Source organism: Apis dorsata, unplaced genomic scaffold (assembly GCF_000469605.1).
Source record: "Apis dorsata unplaced genomic scaffold, Apis dorsata 1.3 scaffold_815, whole genome shotgun sequence".
Lineage (NCBI taxonomy): Eukaryota > Metazoa > Arthropoda > Insecta > Hymenoptera > Apidae > Apis > Apis dorsata.
In genome coordinates, this window is record NW_006263952.1 from 349,247 (window position 1) to 362,367 (window position 13,121).

General features: G+C 30.0%; 1 protein-coding gene across 3 annotated transcripts in view; it reads right to left on the reverse strand.

Moving 5' to 3' along the window:
• Positions 1 to 13,121, reverse strand: part of LOC102682007 (serine/threonine-protein kinase 32B) — a 21,041-nt gene that overhangs the window by 5,446 nt on the left and 2,474 nt on the right. For 2 of the 3 annotated variants that reach the window (XM_031513990.1, XM_006623136.2), the window contains exons 2-5: positions 8,433 to 9,485; positions 7,216 to 7,251; positions 5,855 to 6,023; positions 4,879 to 5,076 (exon numbers count right to left, since the gene is read on the reverse strand). In XM_031513990.1, the coding sequence (XP_031369850.1) occupies positions 4,879 to 5,076; positions 5,855 to 6,023; positions 7,216 to 7,251; positions 8,433 to 8,564 (535 nt within the window). In that variant the 5' untranslated portion in view covers positions 8,565 to 9,485. Of the gene's footprint in view, positions 1 to 4,878; positions 5,077 to 5,854; positions 6,024 to 7,215; positions 7,272 to 8,432; positions 9,486 to 13,121 lie in introns of all 3 variants that reach the window. The other variant, XM_006623137.2, reaches the window with a different exon arrangement.

The following is a 13,121-nucleotide window of genomic DNA, read 5'->3' on the forward strand; positions in this document are numbered from 1 at the left end:
AAGAAAGAATAAAAGAAAAATTCTAAAAACAAAAATAATTGCTGATGAAAATGATTTAAAGATGAAAGGATTTTTATATCTTTTTATAAAATTGTGAATAAACGTTAATTGTTTATCAGTTTTAAATAAAAATTGGCATGCTCTTTAGAGGTAAAGAGATTTGTTCTCGAGATAATAAAATTAAATTTCATATTCTTTTGGAGCTTTGAGATTGTGAGTAAAGCGTGCTTACGTTTTTGTAGTTGAGCGCGAGAGCTTTTTCGTGTTGCGTCAAAGGATGAAATTTTCAAAGCACGTGGCTTCGAGGTCGTATGGAAAGCATAAAATTATTTATGAGCTGAGTCAGCCTGTCGCGACTAATAGAGAAAGAGAAAGAGAGAGGGAGAGGAAAATGACCGGATCTGAGGCCTACGTCACCGGAATATAACGTGGTACTTTATTGTAGCCGTTCTTTGACCTTTGATGAGCAATCAAAAGCGGTTCTCCATCGATACATCTTCTGGGAAAATTCTTTTCTGAAAGAGTTCGTATTATTTGAAAAATGCTTATTAATTGAGATTCGATTAATCGTTATGACATAAATTTTTATTAAATTTAAATATTAAATTAAAATTAAATTTAAATGTGATATATACCTATTGGATTGATATTAAATGCGAAAAATATATTATATATAAGTAATCAAAAGTAATCATTTCATTTATTCGTGTTGTTCAAAGTTCGAAGTGACATTAGGAAATTGAAATTAAAAGAAAATGATTTTAATTAATTCTCTTTCGTTTTCATCTACCGAGGAAGAAATAAATTAAAAGAAGTCATATGAAAACAACCATTTGCTCGAGATAAAATTTCATTTCATAATAATGAAAAAAATCTTGAATTAAAATTTATTTAGTTATGGAAATTTATATTTTGTTTTGTTATAAACTTTATTTATTTACGAGGAATTCTTTTTGAAATTTTGAAATTTCATTAACATTCTCTTCTTTCAAGAATGATTTTGTAATTTCGATTTTTGAAGCTTCATTCATCTCATTAAATATCCATCTGTTTTTTATCGCTTCATTTATGAAAAATTTAATGAATTTTCGCGGAGGATCATGTATTTACATTTAATTTTGCAAACTTTTCCAAATAATTGTCACTAAAAAATTCGAAATTGTGTAATATTCGTTCAAGTAAAATAATAACTCAAGCTTTCAAGCAAGTATTCTTCCCAAAATTATTTAATAGTTTTATTTTTTTATCTTTAAGTTTCTCTTTGAAAACTCGAAAAATATTTCTGAATTATGAATATTGATCACTCTTGAAATTTTATCATATTTTCATCGATGAACAGAGTTATAGTATAAGAAAAAAGAAAAATATTCGTCGTCGATTTATTTTTTGAAATAAACAAATATTTTGAAATAAATAAATATCAAATGATTTATCAAAAAATTTATATTGTATATATGATATATATAGCAATTGATCCAATATAAATTAAAAATTGTTGTTCATATTTTTACTATTATATTTAATATGATATTTTTTCGCATAGATTAAAAGATTTCTTGTCTTTTAGTAAAAATTGAAAATTTTTGACATAACTCAAATATTTTTCTTCTTTTTTACGTAGATACATTTCATTTTTCCATCCATGGAATTTGCAGCACGATATTAAATATTATCGAAAAATCGTTTGAACGGCACCAAATCGAATTCTACCGAGATCAATTTGAAAATCTGATTGCTAAAAAATCTGATCGTTACAAATTAGATGTTCACATATATCTAAATAGGCGTGTATTAAGAACACGGATTTTAAAATTTTTAATCCACATTATATGTATTCCGGATATATTTGAGTTTTACGTGTGATTTTAATATATGTTCAAAATCAATCTCTATTAGAAATCTATAAAATAATATAATTAAGCTCTTGCAATTCGTTCGAAATAAATTCACACAGGTTGGTCGATTGTTATGTTCACGTAAATCCGTGTAAATCAAACATAAACGGTTCGGTTGATATTCAAACGAAATAAGCGTACGTTTGTCTACAATGCTGGTTTCTCGATTTACAGAATTTCGAATCCTCGTTTAACTGTATGCAATTTAGTGTCGAATATGCGTTTAACGAACGTGTAACGTCAAGCTAATTAAAAAGGAACTATAAGTCGATTTCAAATATACAAATCCTTTTAATTTAGTTTTCATTTCACTCATTTCCAGTGGGTATTTGAAAAGAGCAGCTCACATTTTTGATCATCGTTGATCATCATTTATCATCTGTTTTCAATTATGCTGCTTCTAACTATATGTTCATTCGATTATTTTGCTATGTATCTTCGAATTGTATGAAGTGTATTATCTGTATGAAGTGTAATTTTATTTTAATTTGCATTTCATTAAAGAGAAAGAAATTCTTAAAATGAATTTATTTATCCGCATTTCCAACTTACCATATATTTTTCAGGAATGGCTATTTCAAGATGGATTTTAAGTTAAATTACATTAAATTACAATGCAGAATTTCGTTCTGAGAGACGGATTGAAATTTTCATTCATTTTTCTAATTTACATCATGTTTTTGTCTTTATTCAAAATCGTTCGGCCGTCTATTCACAAATAGTTTCAAGAATTAAATACATTCCTATATTTTTTAATTAATATTTCCCATTTGTGTAAAATGTTTGTTATTAATTTAATTCTAATCTAAATAATGAAAAAATAAAAAAAAGTTTAAACAAACTTGGCTCAATTTCGCAGTTGATATATTTTTTTATACTTAAACAAGTACAAATGTATATCGATTTTTCATTGCAAATAAATGAAATAATCATATAAATTGAAATTAATTGTACAGCATAGTATATTTTGGTATATTTTGCAGAAAATTCTTTTTATCGTTCGTCGATACGACAAACTTATTTGGCAAATAGTAATAAAATATCTTGAAGTTTAGGATATCAGGATAAATGATAAAGTCATTTGGATAGATGATCATTCAATTATTTTTTTTCTGTAAATTGGATTTATCTTCAAGTTATTTTCCACTACGTTAATACACAAACTTTACTAGCATCTGATATTGTTCACTGTTATATTTCCAGTTGTTCTTTATCAAGTTTTCCTTTATTTCTTTATTCCTTAATCTATTTGTATTTATGTACTTGTTGTACTTGTCATTATTTCGTTTCCTTTCTTCCAACATTGTTTTCTGTCGCTTTTATCTTATTTATTAAAATGTCTCAAGGAAAAGCATTTTAAAGCTTTGGTTAACTGAATGAAAGAAAGAATGGAAACGTAAATGAATGAAAATTACATTAATATCAACAATTCAAACAATTCGAAGATACTTAAATAAAATAGATTTGACGTTTATTTGATTTATATTTTATTTGATATATTTTTTCAAATTTAATTCAACTTTTAAGCGAAAAAGAAGTTCATTCATATCTGAAAATATTATTTGAATCAATTTAGATTCAAAGTAAATGTAAAGATTGCATATATATTGCATATATATATAAGTACATTTGTAATCATAAGAAATAGGAATAAAATTAGAAATTTATAAAAAAATAATACATTCTATAAGTACATTACCTTTACTTATTTCAAGTATTCTTTTAAAAAGAAGCTTAAAATGGACCAACTTCAATTTAAACAAGTTCACTAATCCGAATGAAATTTTAATCAGCATGAAAAAACCTTTCAGATTATTCTTAAGACCTCTATTTAAATATTACGCGATATTTCTCGAGGTATTTTAATATTTCTCTTGAATACCATTTTCATAAATTACACGCCTAAACCTTTGTATTACTATATCGTTTTTTTCATATGCAATTCGATAACTTATGGAAAATAATTATTAAGATCAAAGTTCATTATAAAATATTATTTCATCGTTGCAATATAAAATTAAGAACAAACGAATGATTTTATTTATATACATTATCTTTTAAAAAAAAAAAAAATAAAGAATATTCAAAAGAAAATTTACATATTTGTATTTTTGATATTCATTTAATCTTTATTAAGAGAAAGATAAATGAAAATCTCTCAATTTTCCAATATATATCCTAATTTTATCAATGCTCTTTTTAGCATCGTACGTTCCATGTTCCGCGATATTTTCTTTGTTAATAACGCGATAGAATTTAAGAATTGCTTGGATAGAATGTCTGTTGGTTGTGGTTTGCGTTCAGAAAATTTGTAGAGCATTTATAATTTATAATGGAACGAGCATAATGTAATTTCGCATTATCTCGGGAATGTACCTTGACCGGCCCACGGGTGTGGCTAGTTGTTTTAACAATAACTCCCACGCGAATCAATAGTACGATAGTTTCGGAATTTTTTTTAGTTACGAAATTTACAACTATCGATTTGACCGAGGGAAATATTTATCTCTCGAGTTCTCTAACGAATTTATCATTATTCGAGAATTTTTCTCGAGAACGTGGATGATAGCGATCCAAAGTTAAACCGTGAATCGCTGAATCATGTAGAATTAATTCGCTTTATGAAATTTCCTTTAAAAACGATGACCCATTTAAACTTTTCCGGTATTCTGGAAATTTTCAAATTATCCATTGTTAAAAGGGAATTAAAGAGTAGATATCGTATCTACTTTACAAATTGCCACGAGGAAAAGGAAAAGAGAGGAATATTGCTTCCTCGACAACTTTTTCTCTCAATAATCGTAACCAGACTCTCGGCCAGAATCTTCATTTTTAACCATTTTCGCGATGAGATTTCCAACGAGAATGAAATTTCAGAGCGATTTCTTGAATTATTTTGGAATGCAGGAAATCTGTCGGACGGGGAAGAAACGAAGAAAAGTCAAATGAATTTTTAATACAACGAGCAAAGATTGAGACATACCTTCCTCGTCCAGCAGAATGTTATCAGGCTTTATATCACGGTGCACGATATTGTGACTTTGCAAATAATCCAGAGCCAAACCGATCTCGGCGACATAAAGTATTACGCTCTCCTCCGTGAAGACGACCTCTTGTTGGATGTGGTATCTCAAGTCACCGCCGAGCAATAAGTCGGAAACCATGAAGAGGTCCTCTTCGTCTGTAAAAAGGTAAGCTATGACACAGGTAATGTTGCTACCGATAGTCTATGAAAGAAAAAAATTTTCAATTTTTCACGATAAAAGAAAATTTTAAAGTTTTATTCTATAAATCACATCTATTTATTCTATAAATTATGAAGATTTTAATAGATTGTATAAATTTAAAATTTAAAATAAAAAATTTAAAATTTAATAGATTATTAAATCCTACGTATATAGAGAATAATAAATCACTGAATAATTTTTATTTTCGCAGAATATTATTTTTGAGATTATGAAATTAATTCATAAACTTTTGATATTTTTGCTTTTTTAAATATAACTTTGTAATTGCATAATATAGAATAACAATAATAAATATTCAGATACTTCAATGTTCTATTTTTCTATTAATATGAAAAATATTCGCACACAAAATTATGCATTATGTTTTAAATTCTCAATAAAATCAAAACTTTCGAGATACTTGAAATTCCTTGTAAAATATTATACAAAGACTTTCATAACTGACTGGATCTACTTGTATCTCATCATCGTTCTTTTCATTTTTTATCTCCTTTAACCGCGATACAATTTATCAATTTTGTCGTTCAACAGTAAAGCAAGCAAGAAAAACAAATGTAAAACAAACGGAAACCAAGGAAGAAAGATCGTCGATCGAGTTACCTTGCTTAATATCTTTAGCACCCTTCTACTATGGAAAATCGATAATAACGAGAGATGGAGGGTTGGTAAGCCTCGTTCGTGGCATTCGAGAGGCAGTCACGATCAGCTTACCTTGGAAACTGAACCACAGGTTCACCAAAAAGGGGTGTTCCAGTTGTGAGAGGATTTCCACTTCGCGCGCGACGTTCTTCAACGCGCCCCTTGCCGCGCATTCACCCTTGTGGACGTACTTCATCGCGTACATATTTCCAGTACGATCCCGTTTCTGCACTATGCACACCTATTCAGAAATAATTAATTGCTTGTTACCGGATGAGTGATGAATTACGTAGCTGCCACCGGCCGATTGTTGTTCAATAACAAATAAAACCCGCTTGAGAGAGAATAGGGTGGATATTTGCTCGAGAAAAAAAATTGATGTGACGTAGGAGTAACGTAGGAAATTTTCTAGATCGAAAATTCCTACGTGTTTCCTTATTGATTGGAATAAAGATGGATAAAATTTCTGAGTGTGAAATTTGATCATCGATTGGAGTGAACAATGGTAATAGAATTATTTCCAATTAATCGTGACATATGAAAATGTAATAGAAGAATAATTATCGATGAGATATATTTAAAACGTAAAAGAAAGAAATTTTATTATTATAAATTGGTAGATGTGATAAATTTCCCAATATTTATGATTATCAGTGAATTCGATTTCGTTTCAAGGGATTCAGATAAACAAAGTTTTTCTGACATATTAATTGTTTTGCGAAAAATCATACTTCGAATTTAGATCAAGACTTTTGATAAGAATACTGTTATCTGGTATTCAAAAATCAAATTTTCAATTGAAATATCTTGGAAAAATGAATCGTATCCTTTTAAAAGATACAAGAAAACGAAGTACAAGTTAGTATACATATATAAAATTGTGAAATGTTGAATTAAATTGAATTTAAACATTTTAATTTATAAATTTTAACATAAAAGTTAAAATTTAAATTTAACTTTGATAATTTTACCTTACATGATCACTTGGTTGAATTTTATTCAATAATTTTTTTAATTTTGATTTTTAGTTTCATAATTAATTAAATATTTTTTAATTATTGGAAATATAAAAATAATGAAAAATAGAAATGAAAAATAAAAATAAATACTTTTTAAAGCTAAAGTATTAAAATAAAATAAAAAAAATAGAAATGATAGAATTGGTGATAAGTAAAACTGACTAATATTTTAATTATTAGCTTCAAGTAATAATATAAATTGAATTATTCATTGTAATCTAATACGATTTCGATAATTGATCTATTATCACAATAATAATGTTATTTCGTGCATTAGCTCGATATTATTACACGATTATTCAAAATAATGATTTCGATAACAACTGTTCTACAACCTGTTTCAAATATTAGAAAAAAAGAAAAAACAAGTAGCATACGAAACATTTCTTTTAAGTAAAAATTTTTGTCATCTACCTTTCCGAAGCTTCCTTTCCCGATCGCGCGTAGGATCTGAAAGTGATCAAAATTCACTGAAACGAGAAACAAAAGAGATAGAATTAATAATAGAAGAATGTGTTTATCACATTTTGAGGAAAATTTTCCGCGAAATTCGACAAAAACATTTCGGAAAAATGTTTAGGATACAAGTTATACAAAGCCACTTTTGTGTTATTTCACAAAAGTCCAATTAAACGAAAAATTATGCACACGCCTACCGGAACTCGCGCTGATTATCTAAACTAAGCGGAGGACCGTGATAGGAAGTTTATCGTCGTTGACGTTGGGACCATCTCCTCCTAAAATCACATTGGCGTATGTCGTTTATCATTTTCCGAATGAATCTCAGCTGGTGGCGAAATTTGGACAACTTCCAACCATTTGTTTTCACATATGCAAAGGATCACGAAATTTCGAATCGCGAGCATTTGACGCGTAAAACGCGATTAACGTGTTGCTTCTGATGGCAAAATAATTTCGTTCATTTTCCTAACATTACTAATTACATCTATAAAGGGAGACGTATTTGGATAAATTGGATCTGAAATAGTTCCACAAGTTTACCCGTTAAGAAGTAATAAGTTCGTAATAAGTTAGGGGTGAAGTTGGCGTTGATAGAACTGTCCCTTAATAGAGTTATTTTAACGTTGAACTCGAGGTTGAATCGAGTTCTTGTTTTTAAATTTCCGTTAATTAAAACATAGGAGATAAGCGTACTTCGAGAAATTTTTATTTATCTTAGGATTATCATCTATTCTAGGAAGAAATTGTCCTACATTTTATATTTGCGAAACAAACCATTAATTTTGATTTGTTGTAACGAGACATTATGAAACACAATGCAATGATTATTACGAATATTGAGCTCGTTGAAGTGGAGTTTTCCTCGACAACAATCTATATCAGCTTGTATAATATGTACGTAACAGTTGTCTTAAAGTTTTACAATTTAACGATATCGGTAGTTTCTAACTAATCTAACTTTCCCTTCGAAACTAAATTTGATAAATATCATAAATTCTACTAGTTTCGATAAATTGACAAACTGTTGTAAATTAACGAGGAGAGAACAATCGATAAACATTCTTCTTATACACATACATTTTCCCTTTCGTTTCCACCTCGACTCTTCTTGGAAGCTAATTCTTCGAAATTAACGATAAACGCGCGTTCGATAAAAAAAACGATCTCACCTTCTTCCCCAGGAGTAGGCTCGTTCCGTGACTGGTTGGCACCCATTTTTGTCCCTCAATGGATACGTGACGCGAGTGCCGGTGGCCGGTGTAACGTGTAGCCGAGAAAAGACATCCACTTGGAATTCTCATGCTTCCACCCACTCATGTCTCGGTTATCCATTCGATAGAATACTTCTTCTCCTTTTTTTTTTTTTCCTACCTTCGATTTCGCGTCTCTATCCGTTTCACCACTGCCACAACAAACTCCTCCTTGTCGTCCTTTTCTTATCCCGATCGCTTAATCTTGTTTCTTTCTCTTCATATTCCCTTCAGCCTCGTGTCTCTTTATTATTAGATATCTACCCGAAGGTCGTTTCTTCCTGTCAAGATTCCTCCGTAGCTATTAATGTCACTTTGTTTCTCTTATTCGATTTCCTCGTCTTTCACATCTACAAAGGGTTGTTTACTTTTTTCTACCGCCTCCAATTGCACTCTCCCCTCACCTCGATCGTCGCTTTCTTCGTCTTCTGTTTCTCAACTCGTTTCTTCTTCTACTTCGTTCGTTCTTTCTTCTACTTCGTCCTTCGGGCACGGAAATATATCAGTCGAAATATGTCACCAATTTCTTACGACGTTTTCAACTTTACTTTTAAAGTTTTTCCGTTACCTGGCTCTTCCCATTCGCCGTTCAATTTTCCTGACTTTAGACACTTTGAAAAACTTTCAATCCTCGAATCCTATTTCCGTCACCTTTGCAACTCTCCGTTTCGATTTCTCTGTAGACTTCTCTCTTGTTTGTCACACATATACGTGTCTTTGATTCTTCTCGTTCCTTTATCACTTTATCGCTTTTCGAAAATTCAAATTTCGAAATTTCTGATTATCGTTTCGACGAGATCTTTGAAAAAGTCGCCGATGACTTCGAATGATCGATCGATCTAGACGCCTGTCCCGTTCATTATTGCCGTCTCGATTCATGAATTAATTAATATCGGGTTTACGCTAATTCGCGGAACAACAACCGGCCGGAAATGTGATGGTTGTTTGGTGGCGACGGTCGATGGCTTTGGTCTGCAACCAAGCAGAAATTTATCGGTTAGAAAGATTTCATGGAAGCCGGTTAATTGGCCAATTAATCGTCAATTTGCGGGTTCATGGGCTGGAAATCGAGATTTCATTGATTTTTACCGCCAAGATGTAGGCGTTCCCTATGAAACCATACAAAATGGAAATCGTGCGAATTATCTTTCGTAGAAATTTCTTTCGCAATTTCAAAGCAATTTTCCACGATTCAAAAATAAAATACTCGTTAGCTGAAAGCTGGAAAAAAAAGAAAAACAGAAAGAAAGTACAATGGTCGTTTGGTAACAGAGGTTGAAAATTTTTAGAATTCAATTTAATTGTTTGGGATCGAAAATGAAAAAAAAAAGCAACGAAAGTTGGAAAGAAAGCTTCTGCAAATAAAGGATGAGAAATCTTACAATTGCAAAAAAAAAATTCTACGAACAATAGGGATCTTTGCATCTTGTGATTGGAACATGCAACTTTTAATAAAAATTCTATTAATTAGCGTTGATTTTATCGCAGCATATTGTCCCATGCGTTTTAAGAATGTTAATTCCTTTTATAAAAGTTCCGCTTTTATAAAAAGGAAAGAAATTTCAGTGAATATGCTTGGATGAATTTGAAAAAGAAGCTCGAAAGATTTTTCAGAATTTCACAGTAAATAGAGGCATCGTTAAACATGATTATTCGATTCAACCGGAAAGAGATGAAAGGGCGAATAAATATAATTTGCATACTCGCTTAATTCTCGTTTGCCAAAGTGCTACTTCCCCTCTTTCTTTTTCTCTTCTGGAATTAAAGCAACGGATTAACAGAATTTTCATATTTCATATATTTCAAAGGGCTTTAAGAGCATATAGTAAAAAACCATTCTTTCTAATTCTTTTTAATATTTTTCGTTTGTTTCATTTCGGTTTAAAAGATAATTTTCGATATCAAGAATCATCAAACATATCTTTTTTTTCCCATACGTGATCGAAATTAATTCTTCTTCGACCCTAGAAAAAATACGAAATGAAATTTTTCTGACATCGAATTAAATTTTGAATTATGTTCTTAACGATTGTTTCTTCGAGAAAATAGTATGAACATTTTCAAATCGATTGAAATTTTGATAATTAATCAATTTTAATCTTTTTTTATTTTATATTCATCAATTTTATAATTCTATTTTTATACTATTATAAAATTCAATTTTAATACGATAAATATAATGCTAATAATACGAAAAATAGAAGATTTACAAATCAAATATGACTCGATAAAAGCACAGATTACAATCGCAGTTTTCCACCGTTATGATAGATCAAGTCGATGCAATTTCTTTCGTCCATCCGTTCAAGAACGATATTTGTGCTCGTTTTATTCCATTATTCGCGTTTATGGTTTCATCAATAAAGATTTATTGATCTCTGATATATTACGAAACTCTTTAATATCGACATGCACGTGTAACTTATTATTTTTCTTCTCTTCCTTCATCTCTTTCTTCACAGCGAAATGTATTTTGTGAGATCACAATAAACCGGGAATCGATGGAGCGGACAATATCAACCGTGTTATGATTTCTTATCACGAATTTTATTTTAGATATACGTTGTGTTTCGTAGATCTTGTCTGTGAATGATATTAAGGGAATCTTTTCATTCGATAAAATATCTCGTGGATGAGATCCACGTAATATCTGAGAATGTATAAGAATAGGGAAGAGATGTGGAATATATTCGAAGGTGAAAATAAAATATGTTAGTTCGATATATTTGATGTAATTTATCGTCGATCTAAAGCATCTCACAGTCATATGAGTATACGTTGCTTGATTAATTCATAAAACTTGTGCCCTTTAATCGATTTTTATTTCTAATGCAAAATCATGTATGTTGAGATGAAATGTCAAATATCAATAATTTTCAAGATATATACATATATATATATTTTAATCACAATGTTCATATTAAAATTAGATTCGCTTAATATTGAGCTAGAACAAATACAAGAAACGATATTGTATCATAATTTCATCGTTTTCTTTAAAATTATTATTATTATCGAATAATTAAAAACTTACTATCAAAATTAATCTAGAAAACACGAGGATAGATTTAATAACTAAGGAAGAATTGGACAGTATCGTTAAACTGTTCGTATTTTTTAAATTCTCGAAGAAAAAACCAATTACAACTGAATAGTTAAAGGATGTCAATCAAGAAATTCAATGACAAGAAACACATGAAAATATCGAGAGAGCACGAGTATTTTCAAAGTAAATGGAAAAAAATTAATGCGCAAAAAGTGAAACGATCGGTAACGAATTTTTACCACAATTCGTTTTTATAAATTTCAACACGTTTATTGGACGATTCAAAAGGCCTTTGGATAGAATCAGAGAAGAAAAAAAATCCTTTTAAAAACGTTTTCTTTTTAAAGCTTACGAATCCTTTCCCTTGTTTTGTTTCTTTTTTTCATTTTCAATCTATTCATCGAATTCAACATTCTCGCGGACCAAAAACAGGCCTTTCATTGGAAACGGAAACAAATACGGGCAATCGGAGGAAGTGCATATCGTAAACGGAGCGGACGAGTCGCGCGGCGCCGGAAGTGGAAGTCGGCACGGCGGATTGTTTGCGCGGCTAACGAACGCGACATTAGTCGTGCTAATCCCACCGGTTATACATTGTGCCCGGTGCATACCGTTTGAAAAGCGACCTCAATGTAAAAAAAGAAACGAGGAAAAAAAGAGAGAAAAAAAGAGAGGCGCGTTTGACCCCGTTTTTAAGTCACTTTTCAAGTAAGGCCGGAAACCCAGCGAAACCAATTTCATCTCGTCAAATGCTGTATTCGTAATTTCGAGTTTTTCTTTTTTTCTCTAAATATAGACACATTAAGTAGAATGAAACGAACGTAACCCGGAAACACGAATAACTAAAAGGTACGATGGTTACGTTTCATTTTCTATTCCGTGTCTACCGTTCTAAGTAAGTAACTGTACTTCCGGTTTCGACTTCATTGTTAGAAATTGTTAGAACACATTGTTTCGTTCATATTATTTATTGCAGAGAATAATATGAGAAAAAGTTTAAAAATTTTAAATAATTAAACAAGCATTTCGACTTAATATTAATTAATACGATGTTTTTACAACGATTTAAAATATTCAAACATGTTTCTTTTAAAATAGACTGTACTTTGTTTCAAATCATTATTGCAATAAATAATCAATGAACATATATTTTGTACTCGTCTATTCGTTTAATTTCCAATTTCAATTATTGGCAAATAATACTTTTCTTCTCAATCAGGTTACAATATTGTTACAACTTTGTTCGCAGTGGTCCATTATTTTCGATCATTATCCTTTTAATTTTCGAATCGTGTTTTATTCGTTCGAAATCGTTGTTGTTGTAATACACAACATTCCGTTAGTATACTGATTAATCGTTTATTTATATTCGAAACAATATAAATTGTTCTAGAATATAATTCCTTTTCATTGTAAATGTGAAATATAAAACACGTATAGATCTATCGAAATGGAACTTTTTTTTTAACGTGTATTATTTCAGACAAGCGACATTTTTTTGACAAAATCTCACGCATCGAAAATATTATCGATGCAAAAAAAAAAAAAAAAAAAAAAAAAAA